Source organism: Saimiri boliviensis, chromosome 12, assembly GCF_048565385.1.
Source record: "Saimiri boliviensis isolate mSaiBol1 chromosome 12, mSaiBol1.pri, whole genome shotgun sequence".
NCBI classification, from domain to species: Eukaryota; Metazoa; Chordata; class Mammalia; order Primates; family Cebidae; genus Saimiri; species Saimiri boliviensis.
The window spans coordinates 9319495-9335705 of NC_133460.1; the positions used below are offsets into that span (position 1 = coordinate 9319495).

The 16211-nt window shown below is 62.0% G+C and overlaps 1 protein-coding gene across 16 annotated transcripts in view; it reads left to right on the forward strand.

The window, feature by feature from the left end:
- The window catches only part of TSC2 (TSC complex subunit 2), a 36814-nt gene that overhangs the window by 18647 nt on the left and 1956 nt on the right, over positions 1 to 16211 (forward strand). For 2 of the 16 annotated variants that reach the window (XM_003928416.4, XM_074381738.1), the window contains exons 17-37: positions 336 to 458; positions 1297 to 1403; positions 1569 to 1719; positions 2007 to 2129; positions 2633 to 2767; positions 3989 to 4178; positions 5446 to 5539; positions 5713 to 5815; positions 6141 to 6235; positions 7302 to 7430; positions 8731 to 8895; positions 8994 to 9146; positions 9277 to 9389; positions 9881 to 10093; positions 10975 to 11178; positions 11796 to 11864; positions 13044 to 13165; positions 13536 to 14023; positions 14264 to 14339; positions 14620 to 14712; positions 15797 to 15983. In XM_003928416.4, the coding sequence (XP_003928465.3) occupies positions 336 to 458; positions 1297 to 1403; positions 1569 to 1719; positions 2007 to 2129; positions 2633 to 2767; positions 3989 to 4178; positions 5446 to 5539; positions 5713 to 5815; positions 6141 to 6235; positions 7302 to 7430; positions 8731 to 8895; positions 8994 to 9146; positions 9277 to 9389; positions 9881 to 10093; positions 10975 to 11178; positions 11796 to 11864; positions 13044 to 13165; positions 13536 to 14023; positions 14264 to 14339; positions 14620 to 14712; positions 15797 to 15983 (3133 nt within the window). The remainder of the gene's footprint in view (positions 1 to 335; positions 459 to 1296; positions 1404 to 1568; positions 1720 to 2006; positions 2130 to 2632; positions 2768 to 3988; positions 4179 to 5445; positions 5540 to 5712; positions 5816 to 6140; positions 6236 to 7301; positions 7431 to 8730; positions 8896 to 8993; positions 9147 to 9276; positions 9390 to 9880; positions 10094 to 10974; positions 11179 to 11795; positions 11865 to 13043; positions 13166 to 13535; positions 14024 to 14263; positions 14340 to 14619; positions 14713 to 15796; positions 15984 to 16211) is intronic. The other 14 variants (XM_010339073.3, XM_074381739.1, XM_003928415.3 and 11 more) reach the window with 7 other exon arrangements.

Consider the following 16211-nt stretch of genomic DNA (forward strand, 5'->3'; position numbering starts at 1 on the left):
TGGTGGGGGCTTCGTGGGGGTGATCCCCACACCTGGGATCCTCCCTGCAGAGCACACTCCCTGCCCCATTCTGTGCTCTCAGCCATGCAGCTGGAGCTTCTCCATTGAATGCATTGTGCTTCACCTGTTGATCGGTACCCTGCTGATGAGATGCACACAAGGTTGGGTTTTACTTTTTGTTGCTGAGGAGAAAGCCCTGGGGGTCCTGGGTTCGAGGGTGGCATTTTGAAGCGCGAACCCTCTAGAGAGGCCGTTCAGGCCTTTGCCCCGGGGTGCCGTCTTAGGGCTGTGTTTCCACCTCCTGCGCCACGGTAAGCTGTGTCCTCTCTCTGCAGACCAAGCTGTACACCCTGCCTGCAAGCCACGCCACGCGCGTGTATGAGATGCTGGTCAGCCACATCCAGCTCCACTATAAGCACAGCTACACCCTGCCCATCGCCAGCAGCATCCGGCTGCAGGTACAGTGGCCGGGGTGGGTGACTGGTTTCTGGGGGTGTCCCCATTTTGGCAGGTGTGGTTCTTGGAAGCTGCAGAGATGGCCCCAGGATTGGCCCTCAGCCAACTGTCCTGTCCTTTGTACTTACTGTGGCTACGCTCCCCAGCCCTGCTGCCCTTACCTCTGCCTGTAGTCCGTGTGTGTGTGGCTTACCACTCTAAGCCACATGGTGGCATAGGTTGGGGCAGAGAAAAGGAAGCATGGCGAGTTCCAGGGCAGTGCATGGCCCTGAGACTCATGGTGCTGCAGAATCTGTGAAGGACCTGCAGCAGAGGGCTGGGCAGGTGGGCAGCACAGGGGAGGGCAGGGCTGAGAGGGCATAACTGGAGGAGCTGCACTGAGTTTGCCCTATGGATGTTGGCACCAGGCTGAGCAGAGGTGACTGGGATGGGAGCCCCCCTTCCAGAGCAGATTTCCCCCTGTGGCCTCAGAGTCCTGTTCAGCATGGATGGAAGAAGTAGCACGCTGGGAGCCAAGCTCCACTTTCTGGCAGCTGGGGGCATGTGATGTTGCCAGAGGAGTGAGGCATCCATCCCTTCCATCCCAGGAGGGCCCAGCTGTGGTGGTGGGGATGTCCATGAGCTCTGAGGCAGGCAGGGAGGGAGGAGGCAGTGGGTGCTGGGCCTCCAGTGTCACCAGGACAGAGCCTGTGTCTGTGTTGGGATGTGGGTGCATGCACATCAGCAGACGGCCTTTTCAGAGTGCTTCATGGCACTAGACACGGGTCCGAGCAGGTGAGGGCACTGCCTGTCCTGGGCCTGCACGAGCCTGGCTGGATTTCACTGTCCTCTCTTCAACAGGCCTTTGACTTCCTGTTGCTGCTGCGGGCCGACTCACTGCACCGCCTTGGGCTGCCCAACAAGGACGGGGTCGTGCGGTTCAGCCCTTACTGCGTCTGTGACTACATGTACGTGGGGCCTTTCCCGCGGCCTGTGAGGCTCGGCGTCAGGGGCACTGGAGCTGTGGTGGTGCCTGTTGCACGTCTGAGGGATGTCGCAGGGTGGGGAGGTACTAAGTCTGTTCTGTTCCTGCTGTGGGAACTTGGCCTCAGCTGCTTCTCTTGATTCTGCAGGGAGCCGGAGAGAGGCTCTGAGAAGAAGGCCAGCGGCTCCCTTTCTCCTCCCACAGGGCCATCTGGCCCGACGCCTGCAGGCCCGGCTGTGCGGCTGGGCTCCCTGCCCTACTCTCTGCTCTTCCGCGTCTTGCTGCAGTGCTTGAAGCAGGTGAGTGGGGCCAGGAAGGGGCCATCCGTCCCACGTCAGGCCAGGAGGACAGGGAGCCACCAGCAGCTTGCTGGGCCTCCTGCCTTGCCTGGCCCGTGGAGGGCAGCCATCCCCCTTCACTGAGCAGCTACAGGGACAGAGGTCTGTGCTGGGCAGGCCCCCACTGGCCGAGAATGGAACTCTAGGGCCCTTGCCGCTGTCCAGCCGCAAGCAGAGCCTCAGATGCTGAGCGTCCGCCTGTCTCCAGGGTCGGGAAGACCCCGTCCTGATGCCTCCTTTCCTTGCAGGAGACTGACTGGAAAGTGCTAAAGCTGGTTCTGGGCAGGCTGCCCGAGTCCCTGCGCTACAAAGTGCTCATCTTCACCTCCCCGTGCAGTGTGGACCAGCTGTGCTCCGCCCTCTGCTCCATGGTAGTATGGCTGGCCTGCGGTTGGGGGTAGGGGCTGCATTAGGGTTCTTCCCCTAGAGACTGCAAGCCTCTGGGCAGAGCGAGTGAGACCTTCCAGGCTGGGGCTCCGTTTCTCTCAGACTCAGTTCTACTCTGGAGCTTAGATCATGCCTCAGAGGCAGGGCAGAGGGACCCCTGCTTCTGCTCGAAGCTTATGGGAATGAAGTCAGGGGTCTCCAGCCAAGGGCATGACATTGAGTGTGGATGGCTCCTGTTTGTTCTTTTCCTCAGCGGGGCTCCCGTACCGTTCACGTCACATTCCTGGTGTGCTGCTTGGCAGACACTTCCACCACTCTGAAAGGGAGATCCTTCCTGGGAGGGAGGCAGGAAGGCCCCTCAGCCCCTTGACCCCCTTTCCTGGGCTTGCATTCCCAGGGCTTCCCCGACCCCCCCTCACCCCCCTCCCCATTTACCCCAGTGACCTGGCCGCTGGGCAGGGGTTTCATTCCTGGGTTTGGGCATCAGCTTTCAGGCCCAAAGACAGTGGAGCGGCTCCGAGGCGCCCCGGAAGGCTTCTCCAGAACTGACCTGCACCTGGCCGTGGTTCCAGTGCTGACAGCATTAATCTCTTACCATAACTACCTGGACAAAACCAAGCAGGTAGGAGGTTGGAGCGGGATGGGTGACTGGGATGGGGCCTGGGATTCGAGGGCTTGGCCCAGGGAGGCCCCATGGTTTTCTCATAAATGGGTTTCTGCTGGGCCAGGGGTGAGTGAGCTGGCTGTGCTCCCTTGGGTGGCTGCCAGATGCCCAGAGTGGGGGCATCTGAATCCCCTGGCGCTTCTAGCTCTTGGGGCCCTGGGAGCCCTTCAGTGATGCCTTTCCATCACTGTGCTCTCTGAGGAGCATTGCCTACCTGAGCATTGCTGTGGTCATGGGGCAGGTGGCCATGCTAGCTGGTGGAGCTGGGCTGGTTCTGAGGCGCAGGGTGGGGAGGCCGCAGGCCCTGGCTTCTGCCTCCCTCCACACCCACCATTGGGTGCTAGAAACTCACAGAGGCACTGGCCCTTCACCCACAATCTGCCTGACACCCCCTGTCCGGGTCGTATTCCTCCACACCTCTCTTCGACATGGCCCTCCAGGACAAGGAGCTGGTGTCCTAGAGATTCTGGCCCCCACTCAGGGCCATGCTCGTCGGGAGATGCTGACTCTCAGGCTCAGCCCATCTGTGCCCCAGGCCTCAGCTCCTGATGGTGGCCTCTGTGGGGAGCTGATGTCAGGTGCCCATCTCTCAGGCGCAGCCCCACCCTGTTGGAGCAGTTCTGCCCCTCTGAGAGGCTCACTGGGTCCTCATGGGCCTTGCCCCAAAGCATAGCCAGCCTTGCTGGGCTGCAGGTTCTGAGGCCTTACTCACCAACAGTGTTTCCGAGGGGTGAGGCCTGCTTTGCGAAAGGGAAGCTGTTCCCAGGTTACTGCCGGGCAGGCCATCTGGCCCCAGGCTCTGCCTGAGTGCTGCTCATCTTCTACTGACCTCATGGAAGACGCTGCCCAGGGTTAGTGTGGGATCTGGCAGCCTTGCCACTTCAGGCAGCACTGCCCTTGCAACAGAGCCAGCCTGTTAGGGGCCCAGAACCAGGAGACAAGAACCCAGCATGTCTGGGTTCTGTTGGCCTGTGGCGTGGTGTTGGAATAACTGACCAGAGCAGCCTGCCATGCAGAGTCTGCTTGGGAGGCTCGGCACCGGTGGCTCTGCCCCACAGGCATTCAGGGACTGCCTGAGCCTGCGCCCTTTTCCCCGTGGAGCACTTGAGGTGGGTGAGGCAGAGACAGGGCTTCCCCTGCTGCAGGCAGGTGGGGCCTGAGGCATCCTGTCTCCCGCAGCGAGAGATGGTCTACTGCCTGGAGCAGGGCCTTGTCCACCGCTGTGCCAGCCAGTGCGTAGTGGCCCTGTCCATCTGCAGTGTGGAGATGCCTGACATCATCATCAAGGCGCTGCCTGTCCTGGTGGTGAAGCTCACACACATTTCGGCCACAGCCAGCATGGCCGTCCCGCTGCTGGAGTTCCTGTCCAGTGAGTTCCTGCCCTGCCTGCACGCGCTCCCTAGAGGTTTGGGCTGTGCCCTGCCTCAAATAACCCATGTGGGCTTCTCTGGTGACGTGTCTCAGGCCTCCTTGGGGAACTGGATGTCTTCGCCCTCTGCTGCCTCAGGGCCTGGGCACCTCTGCCTGGCTGCCTTGAGTGCTCTCCTGCTTGCCCTGGAGGGCAGCTCTTCTCAGCCCTCTAGTGTCCATGTGAGTGCCCCTCCCTGAAGAAGCATCTCCCCCACCAGCCTTGGCCCTGCCCTGGTTCTCGGCCTGCTCTCTGTCCATCGAAGCACATGCTGTGCCATGAGGGCTTTGCTGAGCCCCTAGTTTGTTCACCTCCCCCAGACTGTTGACTTCAGGAGCTCAGGTGCCTGCCCCTTCCCCTCACTGGCTAGTGCGCATCTCGGCAGGTCCTTGTCATTTAAATGGCAGCAGCACTGCTGGGCCAGCACTGGGTGTAGAGGCTGGAGAGAAGGTGGTGTGTACTTTGTGGGCGGCAGATGGATCCTGTCAGTCTTTCTGTTTTGTTTATAATCCTTTAGAAGCATAGAAGATTGGCTGGGCACAGTGGCTCACGCCTATAATCCTAACACTTTGGGAGGCAGAGGCAGATGGATCACCTGAGGTCAGGAGTTTGAGACCAGCCTGGCCAACCTGGCAAAACTATCTCTACTAAAAATACGAAAATTAGCCAGGTGTGGTGGCGTGTGTCTAGAATCCCAGCTACTTGGGAGGCTGAAGCAGAAGAATCACTTGAACCCAGGAGGCAGAGGTTGCAGTTAGCCAAGATCGCACCACTGCACAACAGCCTGGGTGACAGAATGAGACCCCATCTCAAAAAAAAAAAAAAAAAAAGTGGCTGGGTGTAGTGGCTCATTCCTGTAATCCAAGCACTTTGGAGGCCAAGGTGGGCAGATCACCTGAGGTCGAGAGTTCAAGACCAGTCTGACCAACATGGTGAAACCCCGTCTTAAAAAAAAGAAAAGAAAAAAAAGTGTAGAAGTGTTTCCTCACAGGTCACACAAACACAGGCCACAGCTGGAATTGGCTTGGGAGCTGTGGTTGGCTGGCTGTGGGATGGAGAGCCGAGGCCAGGGTCAGGAAAGCCACGTCTGTGGCCCTGGCCTTCCCTCCTCCACAGCACACCATTGCTGTTGTGGGCAGAGCACCCGTGTTGGCTTTCAGAGGCGCCACAGGGGACTGTGGCTCCGCACGGGACTGCGGCTCCCCTGACTGCTGTCTCCGTTGCACAGCCCTGGCCAGGTTGCCGCACCTCTACAGGAACTTTGCCGCAGAGCAGTACGCCAGCGTGTTTGCCATCTCCCTGCCGTACACCAACCCCTCCAAGTGAGTGGCCACCCCAGGCCCTGTGCCTCCCAGCTGTGGTCCCAGCGATGCCTTGGAGCAGAAAGCCCTGGTAGCCTTTGTACGGGAGGCCTGAGCGCCTCTACTTTGCAATTCCTGTCGTGGGCGTGTTTGCCTGGTGCCAGGATGGAGTACCAGCCCCTTTCTTGTCTCAGGTTCAATCAGTACATTGTGTGCCTGGCCCATCATGTCATAGCCATGTGGTTCATCAGGTGCCGCCTGCCCTTCCGGAAGGATTTCGTCCCATTCATCACTAAGGTGGGCCCAGGGCCAGCAGTGCGCTGTCCCCTGCTGGGCCAGGGCCTGCTTTGCCCCTGGCTGTCCATGGCTGGGGCAAAGTGACGGGCAGGCAGAGGGCAGTGGGAGGGTGTTTGGGGTGAGCCTATGGCACTTGGGGCTCTGCTGGGCGGCCTGTAGGCGTTTGATGCACAGCAGGCATTGAGGGGTGGGGGCTGGGTGCTGCCACCTTGTCCTTAGCCTACAGCTTGTCCCTGGCCCGGGGGCACCCAGCGGGCCTGTTGAGGGCCAGGCCTCCTCTCCCTACTGCCATCCCTCACCCATCTGGGCCTGCTCACTCTTCCAGGGCCTGCGCTCCAATGTTCTCTTGTCTTTTGATGACACCCCTGAGAAGGACAGCTTCAGGGCTCGGAGTACTAGTCTGAACGAGAGGCCCAAGAGGTACGGCGCCTTCGGGTATTTGCCTGGCGTCGGCGTGGGGTGGGGAAAGACTAGGTTACTCCGTGGCCTGGGACCAGTGTGGGGCACATGGCCTGGCTGATGGTACCTCCAGGTCAGTAAGTGGAAATGGTCCCGTGGCTGGGGGATGAGGTGCCCTGGAAAAGGTGAGGCAGGGCGGGTCCTCGGGCCAGTAACACTCCTCAGCCCCTCACCAAGTCGGCCACAGTGGCCTGCAGTGCGGTAGCACCATGGCCTGGGTCTTGGCTACTTGTGCCATGAGCACCTCCTTGTGGAGTTTGGGGATCAGAGTGCAAGCTGTAGGCGCCTGACCCCCCTGAAGAAGCCTGGCCTTGCCCGGGGCTTCCCCCTCCTCCGCAGCCCCCAGCCTGCCCCTGGCTTCACCATCACCGCGCTTTGCCAGATCAGCAAGAGCTGAGCTGGCCTCTGTGTTCTTGTTTGCATTTCATTTGAACGGCTTTCCCCTCCCATCCCCCACCTTCCTGCCCAAGCTATTTTGGCTTTCCCTAGATGGAAATACGGCATTTTCCAGCGTGACCTCAACTCAGAGGCTGTTCTCTCCAGCCCTTGGGAGCTGGGGGCCAAGCTCAGCCATTACGGCCAGAGGCTCCTTTCTGGGGTCTTGGTCTCTTTTCCTAGTGACCTTCAGGGCTTGGCCGCTGAGGCCTCAGTGCCTCCTGGTTCAGAGCTGGGCGGTGCCTGCCTTCCACGGGTGGGTGGGATTGCCTGGCCAGCACAGCCTGGAATCTGCCGTGGGGGTGACCCACACACGTTTAATTTGCACTGATGTTCTTTGTTTTGGTGTTGTTCGTGAAGCCTTACTTTTCCTCAGTCACGTTGACCGGATGTATTATCATGCATTTTTCTTTTCTGTCTCTTCCCCGCTAACTGACCTTTGGCATGGCTCTTTTGCTCATCTCACCCGCGGGATCTCTCCATCCTGACCCTGTGGCCTGGGACCTTTCCTCCTCACCCCTCCACTGGCTTGTTCTCCCCTTCCCGGGAGCTGGGCTCTCTGGGGCGTTGGGGCTCCTTCCTCACCCGATAGTCTGAGGATAGCCAGACCCCCCAAACAAGGCTTGAATAACTCTCCACCCGTGAAAGAATTCAAGGAGAGCTCTGCAGCCGAGGCCTTCCGGTGCCGCAGCATCAGTGTGTCTGAACATGTGGTCCGCAGGTAGCGGGGCTGTGTCGGGTGGGGGGCACGGACCCTGGAGCTTGGCCCCGTGAGCACCTGGGTGGCAGTGCATGGGGCTGCTTGCATGACCTCGTTGTCTGCCCGAGCCCTCCCTGGCCGGCTCAGGGGAGCCCGTGACGAGGGGTGGAAGGGTTGCATTCTGTCCCCAGGCCCCGTATTAGAACAGGCTGGCTGCACGCATCCCCAGGCCAGCCTGGGAGCCCCTTAGGGTGACACTTCAAGAGAGCCAGGGCCGCCAGCAGCCTCCAGAGGCCATCCCTAAGGCTGCAGTGCAGGTTGGGGGAGACTCCGCTCCTGGTTTCGGCCTTTTCCTATTCTCTGGAATGGACGTTTTTCCTTAGGCTCCGTTCTCAACAAGATTTATTTTTGTTGTAACTGAAAGGGAACTAGAGGCATCTGTGGAGGGCGCTGGGGGAGGCGGGGGCTAGCCTGGGAGGGTCTGGGTGGGGGCCAGGATCTTCCAGGGGGTGGGCTTGGGCCCCAGGCCACGGCCTCAGTCAGTTCTTCCCTCGGTGTCTGGGTGCAAGTGTGGGCTCTTGGCCATCACCTGCCTGTGGGTGACCGCTACTGGTATTGGCAGAGGGGATGCTTGTCTCCTCCTGGAATCCCCTTGCAGGCTGAGGAGTCCCATGGCCCTGAGTTCATCCACCTCAGGCCGGCCTCTGCTGGGCGGGACTTGGCTGGGGCGGGGGTGGTAGAGATGCTCAGTGAGGCTTAAAGCCCTTTTCTAAGCGCATTCTGTGTCCTGAGCAGAACACTGCCTAGGAGCTTTGAGATTTGTATCAGAATGAGCCCTGTCTAAGCCTCTTCACTGTCACTGGGTATAGAGCTCAGGGCAGCCGCTCCTCTGCCTGAGGGCGAGGGTGAAAGGTCGGGAAGGATCCCCAAGGTCTGTCCTCGCTGGAGGCAGCCTGCGGGCAGAATGCAATCTGGGCCTGTGTGCGTGGCCTCCGCCTCTCTGCATGACGACACTGTTCCGCCAGGAGGCCGTAACCTAGTGCTCCCGTGGGCTTCGGTGAGGGGGCCGTCCATCCCTCTAGCCTCCTGAGTCTTTGCTCTGACCATTGCTCCTGGTCTTCCCACCCAGCGTCTCTTCGTTCTCTGGGACGATGTGGTCCACATGATTCTCAAGCTGAGGCTGGCCGGGCCGCCTGTGCCCTGCTGGGGTCTTTCCGAGCGAGGTCCTCGGCCCTGCATGCGTTGAGCTTTGGCCCTTGGTGGTAGGTGGCTCGGCCTGCCCTTTTGGCTCCCTGACCGCATTTGCCGCGTCTCCCTCCAGCAGGATACAGACGTCCCTCACCAGTGCCAGCCTGGGGTCTGCAGACGAGAACTCCGTGGCCCAGGCTGACGACAGCCTGAAAAACCTCCACCTGGAGCTCACCGAAACCTGTCTGGACATGATGGCTCGATACGTCTTCTCCAACTTCACGGCTGTCCCGAAGAGGTGCAGGCGGCACTCCGGGGCTGGGCCGGCCTTTGTTCGGGAGCTGAGGCACCCGGGAGCTCCAGGGCGAGCTGGGGCTGACGCTCCCTGTCTTCCAGGTCTCCCGTGGGAGAATTCCTCCTGGCTGGTGGCAGGACTAAAACTTGGCTGGTTGGGAACAAGCTTGTCACCGTGACCACAAGTGTGGGAACGGGGACGCGGTCGTTGCTAGGTCTGGACTCAGGGGAGCTGCAGGCCGGCCCAGAGTTGAGGTAACTGCACCTTCCTTCCCTCCGTGCTTGTCAGCCTTGACATGGGCTGTCCCGAGCCCAGGCCCACGTGGCCCCTCACCGTGCTGGCCTGGGTTCAAGTCCACCTTGTGCCCGGGATTCTTTTTCTCAGCTCCAGCCCCGGTGTGCACGTGAGGCAGACGAAGGAGGCGCCAGCCAAGCTGGAGTCCCAGGCTGGGCAGCAGGTGTCCCGTGGGGCCCGGGACCGGGTCCGCTCCATGTCAGGTGAGCCTTGGCCCTAGCCACCTCCACACAGGCACCAGGGCTCCCTCAGTTGCTGCTGCTGCTGCTGGTCCCAGTGTTCAGGAAGGACCCCGGGCCTGGGCCCAGGGTGGCTGGCTTAAGGCCCAGCCCACATTCTGACTCCGGGGTGAGGTCTCCACGACTCGCCACACAGCCATGGAGTGGTGGAGTGGGGCCCGCTTGGTGTGGAGAAGCCTGTTTTGGGTGCTGATGTTTCAGCACCAGCTCAGTCCTGGAGCTGCTGTCTGCTCCAGTGAGCCATGGTCTGACTGCAGGACAGGTTCTGGGTCCCTCCCTGTGGCCCTGGGTCCACTGAGACAGTGCTGTGGCAGGCTAGGCCCTGAAGGTGGAGTGCCGCTCTCTCTGGCTCCCTGTGGTGCTAGCCTGCCAGGCCTGGGTGGAGCATTCAGCTCTAGGCTGATGGCTTTGCGTTGGGCAAGTGGTGGTCACCAGGTTTTCACCCTGTTCTGCAGGGGGTCACGGCCTTCGAGTCGGTACCCTGGACGTGCCAGCCTCCCAATTCCCAGGCAGTGCCACTTCTCCAGGACCACAGACCGCACCAGCCACGAAGCCTGAGAAGGCCTCAGCCAGCACCCGGGTTCCCGTGCAGGAAAAGACAAACCTGGCAGCCTATGTGCCCCTGCTGACCCAGGGCTGGGCGGAGATCCTGGTCCGGAGGCCCACAGGTACTGGGCAGGGCTGGCCTGGGCCCTGTCCCCCTGCTAGTCACCCATAGAGCTATGGACACAACAGGGGCGAGTGCAGACTTGGCCTGCTTGGGGTATTTGGGGGTAATTTTTACGTCTCCAGAGGTGAGCCCTGAGGGGCGATCCAGGTGGCCAAGGCTGGGCAGGGGCTTGTGGTGGACCAAGCAGCTTCCATGGCAGAGAGCTGCCCTACCCACTTGTAGGCTGGAAGTGTGAGATCCAGATGCTCCTCGGCAGGAGGGGCTCCTCAGAGGCCTCCATCCTTGGCATGCAGACAGCTGCTTTTCTGCGTCCCCACAGAGTCTTTGCTGCATGTCTCTGTGTTAATCTCCTCTTAGGAGGAAACCCGTCATGGCTTAGGGTCCACTGTGCTGGTGCCTTGTTAGTCTTAATTACTTATCTAAAACCCAGTTTCCACGGACAGTCTGTTCTGAGTTCGTGGGGTCGGGACTAAAGCACGCCAACATGGGGGCACAGCTCCGCCCGTTCCCAGGGCAGAGGGAGCCCCTGCAGAGGCCCAGAGGTGCCTGGGTGTGTTGCAGCTGAGGGGTGTGAGGAGTAGGGGTTCCAGCCCTCTCGGAGGTCTCGGGTCTGGACTGTGAGGCCGTGGGCTGTGGCTGTGGGCTGCTGCTCTGAGGTGCCTCCCCAGGTCTGGCCGAGCCGGGCCTTGGTGCAGGAGCTGATGGGGGCAGCAGGGCAAGTGGTTGCTAGAGCAGTGCTGGCTCCAACATCATGGTCCTGAGGCTCATGGGAGGGGCATCAGGGCAAAGCCAGGGCCTGGGCCAGGAGGCTGCCCGGGGGACCAGGGATAGCTTGGGGGAGGTGCTGGCCTGAGGCCAAGGGTGCTGCCGCCTCTGCAGGGAACACCAGCTGGCTGATGAGCTTGGAGAACCCCCTCAGCCCCTTCTCCTCAGACATCAACAGCATGCCCCTGCAGGAGCTGTCCAACGCCCTCATGGCGGCTGAGCGCTTCAAGGAGCACCGGGACACAGCCCTGTACAAGTCGCTGTCGGTGCCAGCGGCCAGCACGGCCAAACCCCCTCCTCTGCCACGCTCCAACACAGGTGAGTAGCATGGCGGGCCTGGGCGCGGGCTCTGCTCCCACCGGCCTGGTGCTCACTGGCGACGGCAGCATGGCTCCTCTCTGCCGAGGGCGCCTGCCCCACTGGCAATGGTCCCTGGCCTGCCTAAGCACCACTCTCCGGCGTTTGGGAGGAGGCTGGCCCGTGGGAGGTCCCGGCCCCACTCGGGAAGCTGGGGATGGCAGTGTCAGAAGAAGTAGGGGTCCTGTGGAGCCTCTACCCAGCACCCTCCGTGGGGAGTCCAGCACTGCAGCCCCAGCAGGCTCCGCGGCAGCCTCCCTGCCTGCCTGGGTTCGGGTTTGGATGCCTGAGCCTGCCTGCGCGTGCTTGGGCCCCATCCCACTCAGTGCTGCACTTCTCGCGAGACCCTCTGGCTCTTTGCTCTGGCTGCAGATGGCACTCAGTGGCCTTTGACGTCTGTTCACCTCGAGGGAGGCACTGGCCTCCCCAGGTCCACCTGAGCGGCTTACAGCGCTGGGCCCCCTGCGCGCCTCCGCTGGCCCTGCCCTCTCTCCTCTACAGGCACGGGGCCTGTGCTCTCTGCTCGACCTGTAGCCCCTTCTCCTGCTGACGTGGCCGCTCATGGGCTTCCCTTGCAGTGGCCTCTTTCTCCTCCCTGTACCAGTCCGGCTGCCAAGGACAGCTGCACAGGAGCGTTTCCTGGGCAGGTATTGGCACGCCTCTTGAAGGGAAGCGGTTGGCTGCAGAGCGCCTCTGCCTCATAGACGCTGTGCTCATCGCCTCATCCGCTCACCCCCATGGTCCGTCTGACCTTCATCGCCCTGGGGAGCAGGTCCCGACTCGCATGAAGACGTCTGTGCAGAACTCCTTGGCTTGGCCGGAGGACCCCCTGAACTCGGTTCCTTTGTGGCTGAGCCCTGTTCCCGTGCTGTGCGAGCCCTCCCCGCCCAGCTTCAGGCCCGAGGGGTGGGGGTGGCCTGTCTCTGTGGTGATACCATCTGAGCTGCAGGCTCCGATGGCTGGCTGCTGCTTAGGGGAAGCCCGGCCCTGGGCCTCCGCCGCGCTGGCCTTGCCCTGGTCTTCGGTGGCTGCCCTGGCCTCTGGAACCACAGATGGGGCTGCGTCTGCCTTGCACCCCTGGTTCACTGAGGGCCCTGCAGACTGACCTCTGCCTGTTGTCCCCAGGCCCTGGCAGGGCGTACTGTGACTTGCACGGGGGTCCCCGGCCAGGTTCCACGTATGGACAGGAACTTGCAGAGGGGTGTGGGGCGGCTGACTGCGTGTGCAGGGCTGTGTGGGCGCCCGGGAGCTGTGATGTTCCACTCCGTTGCTGCTTCTACTCTCTATCCCCCTGTCCTGATTCTGGCATAGGAAATGCTGCTTTAGAACCTCACACCCTCTCTTTAGCATGCCCAGCTGTGGGTTTGGCTTGGAGTTGGAGGGCGAGCCTCTGCCCTTGGGAGTGGGCTTTCCCACGTCTGTTTGCAAACAGGGACTTGCTCCACATCATGGAGTCTCCACCGCTCTCCTCGGTTACAGAGGGCTGGTCTCAGGCGCTCGCTCTTCTAGAGCTGAGGCCTGTCTTGGGTGCAGTGTCTTGCCCCAGCCTACCTGTAGTCATGGGTGGCTGCTGGTGGACACCAGGGGGCAGAGCTGATTGCTGCCGACCCCCAGGAGCTCATGTCGGAGATGCCTGTCAGGGTCACACCAGGTCCCCCCAAGTGTCCTCCCCGCCCGCTCAGTGGGTGGCAGCAGCAAGCAGAGCCTTGGGGAAGCTCGCAGGACTGCTGTCCCTCTGGTCAGAAAAATGCTGGTTCTCGGAGGCCACGTGAGCGCCAGGGCCTGGCCCAGCCCTGCATCCAGCAGCCCCATCTGTGTCCTCCCAGACTCGGCCGTGGTCATGGAGGAGGGAAGTCCTGGTGAAGTTCCTGCCCCAGTGGAGCCCCCAGAATTGGAGGACTTCGAGGCAGCTCTAGGCACAGACAGACGCGCGGATGCTTACAGCAGGGTAAGTGCAGCTCACTGCCTGGACGGCTCGGGAGGCTCGTTGGGGAGGCAAGGCCTCTGCTTGGTGTGCCTGCACCCGAGGAACTGGCTCTGTGAACTTGGGCAAGATGTTCTTCCACATCCCTCATGCACAGACAGTCTGCGCTTCTCAGCCGTGTGTCCGGGCCGGACCCTCACTGCTGGGCAGCCTGTGGTCTCAGGTTTCTGACACCTCTGCCTGTGCAGTGTGGCGGTGGTGCTGTCTTTCATGGGTGGGGACCACAGCCTGGTGCTTGGGCTATTCTGTGGCCCTGGGATGGGCCTCACCACCTCCAGGTGTGGACTCAGGGGTGCCTCCTGATGGGGGCTCTCTTTGGAATGGTCCTTTCTAGTCGTCCTCAACTTCCAGCCAGGAGGAGAAGTCATTCCACGCAGAGGAGCTGGTGGCCCGGGGTATCCCCATTGAGCGCGCCGTCTCCTCCGAGGGTGGCCGGCCCTCTGTGGACCTCTCCTTCCAGCCTTCGCAGCCCCTGAGCAAGTCCAGCTCCTCTCCTGAGCTGCAGACCCTGCAGGATATCCTCGGGGACCCTGGGGACAAGGCCGAAGTGGGCCGTCTGAGCCCTGAGGTTAAGGCCCGGTCACAGTCAGGGATCCTGGATGGGGACAGTGCTGCCTGGTCAGCCCCAGGAGAAGACAGCCGGGGCCAGCCCGAGGGTCCCTTGCCTTCCAGCTCCCCGCGCTCGCCCAGTGGCCTCCGGCCCCGAGGATACACCATCTCGGACTCAGCGCCATCACGCAGGGGCAAGAGGGTAGAGAGGGATGCCTTTAAGAGCAGAGCCGCGGCCTCCAATGCAGAGAAAGTGCCAGGCATCAACCCCAGGTGGGCCTCTGGCATCTGGGCAGGGCTCCTGACACCTGTCCTGTGGCCTGTGGGAGCCTGGTGCCTCAGCCACCCCAGGCCGAGCAGGCTGGGGACGGGTCCTTGTGGCTTGTGCCCTAGGGCTGGCTGGAGCCCCTAGGGAGGGCAGTGGAGCAGGAGATGGCCAGGCTCTGGCCTCCCCGTGGGCTGTGGCTGCCCTGACCAGGCCCTCATCCGGGTGCCTGTCCCCTACCCGTGCAGTTTCGTGTTCCTGCAGCTCTACCATTCGCCTTTCTTTGGAGATGAGTCAAACAAGCCGATCCTGCTGCCCAATGAGGTAAGTGTGGTCTCCCTCTCCTGCAGTCTCCTGGGGCTGTGTGGCTGGGGGGAGCGGGGGAGCGGGGAGCAGGGGCACAGGGTGGGGAGTGGGGAGCAGGGGGCACGGGGCGGGGAGCGGAGAGCAGGGGCATGTGGCAGGGCGTTCTGCTGCTCGGAGCTCAGGCTTGCAGAGGACTCTCGCGTCAGTTCCCTGCAGCAGCCTGCTGTGAGCAGCTTAGGTGGGGTGGCCCTCCCATGGACGGGCTTCTGGGGCTCAGGCAGGGCTCTGTGTGCCACAGTCACAGTCCTTTGAGCGGTCGGTGCAGCTCCTCGATCAGATCCCATCGTACGACACCCACAAGATCGCCGTCCTGTATGTGGGTGAAGGCCAGGTGAGGCTGCGGGGCCATCCTAGGTGCCAGGACAGGGCCTGCTGCGCCCCAGCCTGCAAGGGGTGGGAGTCTGGTCCTCTCTTGCCATCAGGAGCTCAGCACTGCTGGGTCCTCTAGAGCAGGCGTCCCCAAACTACAGCCTGCAGGCCGCATGCGGCCCCCTGAGGTCATTTATCCGGCCCCCCGCCGCACTTAGGAAGGGGCACCTCTTTCATTGGTGGTCAGTGAGAGGAGCACAGTATGTGGCGGCCCTCCAATGGTCTGAGGGACAGTGAACTGGCCCCCTGTGTAAAAAGTTTGGGGACGCCTGCTCTAGAGCATCAAGTGCTCGTTGAGTTGCGTGCCAGGCGCTGCTCTGAGTGCAAGAGTGACAGTCAGTGTGTGAGCACCCAGTATTCCAGGGAGTGGGAAGGGCTGGGCAGGCAGTATTGGTCCCAGGGCTGGGGAGGCCGCCAGGGTGTCAGTGAGCTGACAGCTGTGGGGTGAGGGAGCGGGCAGGTGGAGGCTGCCTAAGGGGTGGGGGCAGCCTGCTCTGTGGGGCACCACTGCCCAGCTCTAGTGCTGGTGCTGGGCGAGCACAGGAGCCGACTGGCATGGGCAGCCTTGGCGCCCCGCAGGCTGCACCTTCATCCTGAGGAAAAGGGCAGGGCCTGGGATGGTTCTGAGCAGAGGGCATGGCCTGACTCAGCTGACTCCATGAGTCCTTCCTTTGTGGATTGTGGAGGTGGGCGGTGATAGTCCCCGTGTGAACGGGGTAGGCCCCTGGCGGCAGGCTGCTGAGGGGCCGGCGTCCTGGGTGTGTTTTGAGGGTGGAGCTCCCTGATTTTGCTGGCCAGGCACGCACAGGGCTGAGGGAAGAGGGAGGCAAGGATGACACCTGGGTGTCTGGCCTGGGTGGCTGCTGGAATGGAGTGGTTTCGCTTGCTTCAGGGACCAGAGCGGGGCTCCCTGCAGAGCCTACCGGGCACTCCCACCCTCCGTAGTGACAAGCTCCACAGGCCCTCACAGCGGGGCAGGGCCTGGAGCCAGGTGCTGGGCTTCAGCCCAGGGGCGATGCCACCCTGCCGCTTCTCTCTTCCTACAGAGCAACAGTGAGCTCGCCATCCTGTCCAACGAGCATGGCTCCTACAGGTACACAGAGTTCCTGACGGGCCTGGGCCGGCTCATCGAGCTGAAGGACTGCCAGCCAGACAAGGTGTACCTGGGAGGTCTGGATGTGTGTGGTGAGGATGGCCAGTTCACCTATTGCTGGCACGACGACATCATGCAAGGTGCGTCCTAGGCCCCACCCGCTCCCGTTGCCCCATGCCTCTGGGCATAGTCCTGACACCCCTGCTCCACCCATCCAGCTGCCCACGCTTTGGGGCCGAGCTCAGCAGCATGAGTGTGGAGGCAGTGATGGGGCTGGCAGCTTTGCTTTCCAAAGCTCTGCCCCCATGGAGAGCCGAGGGCTACTGGCCAGGCACCAGAGGATGTGGCCCCTACAGGGTCCCAGAGCT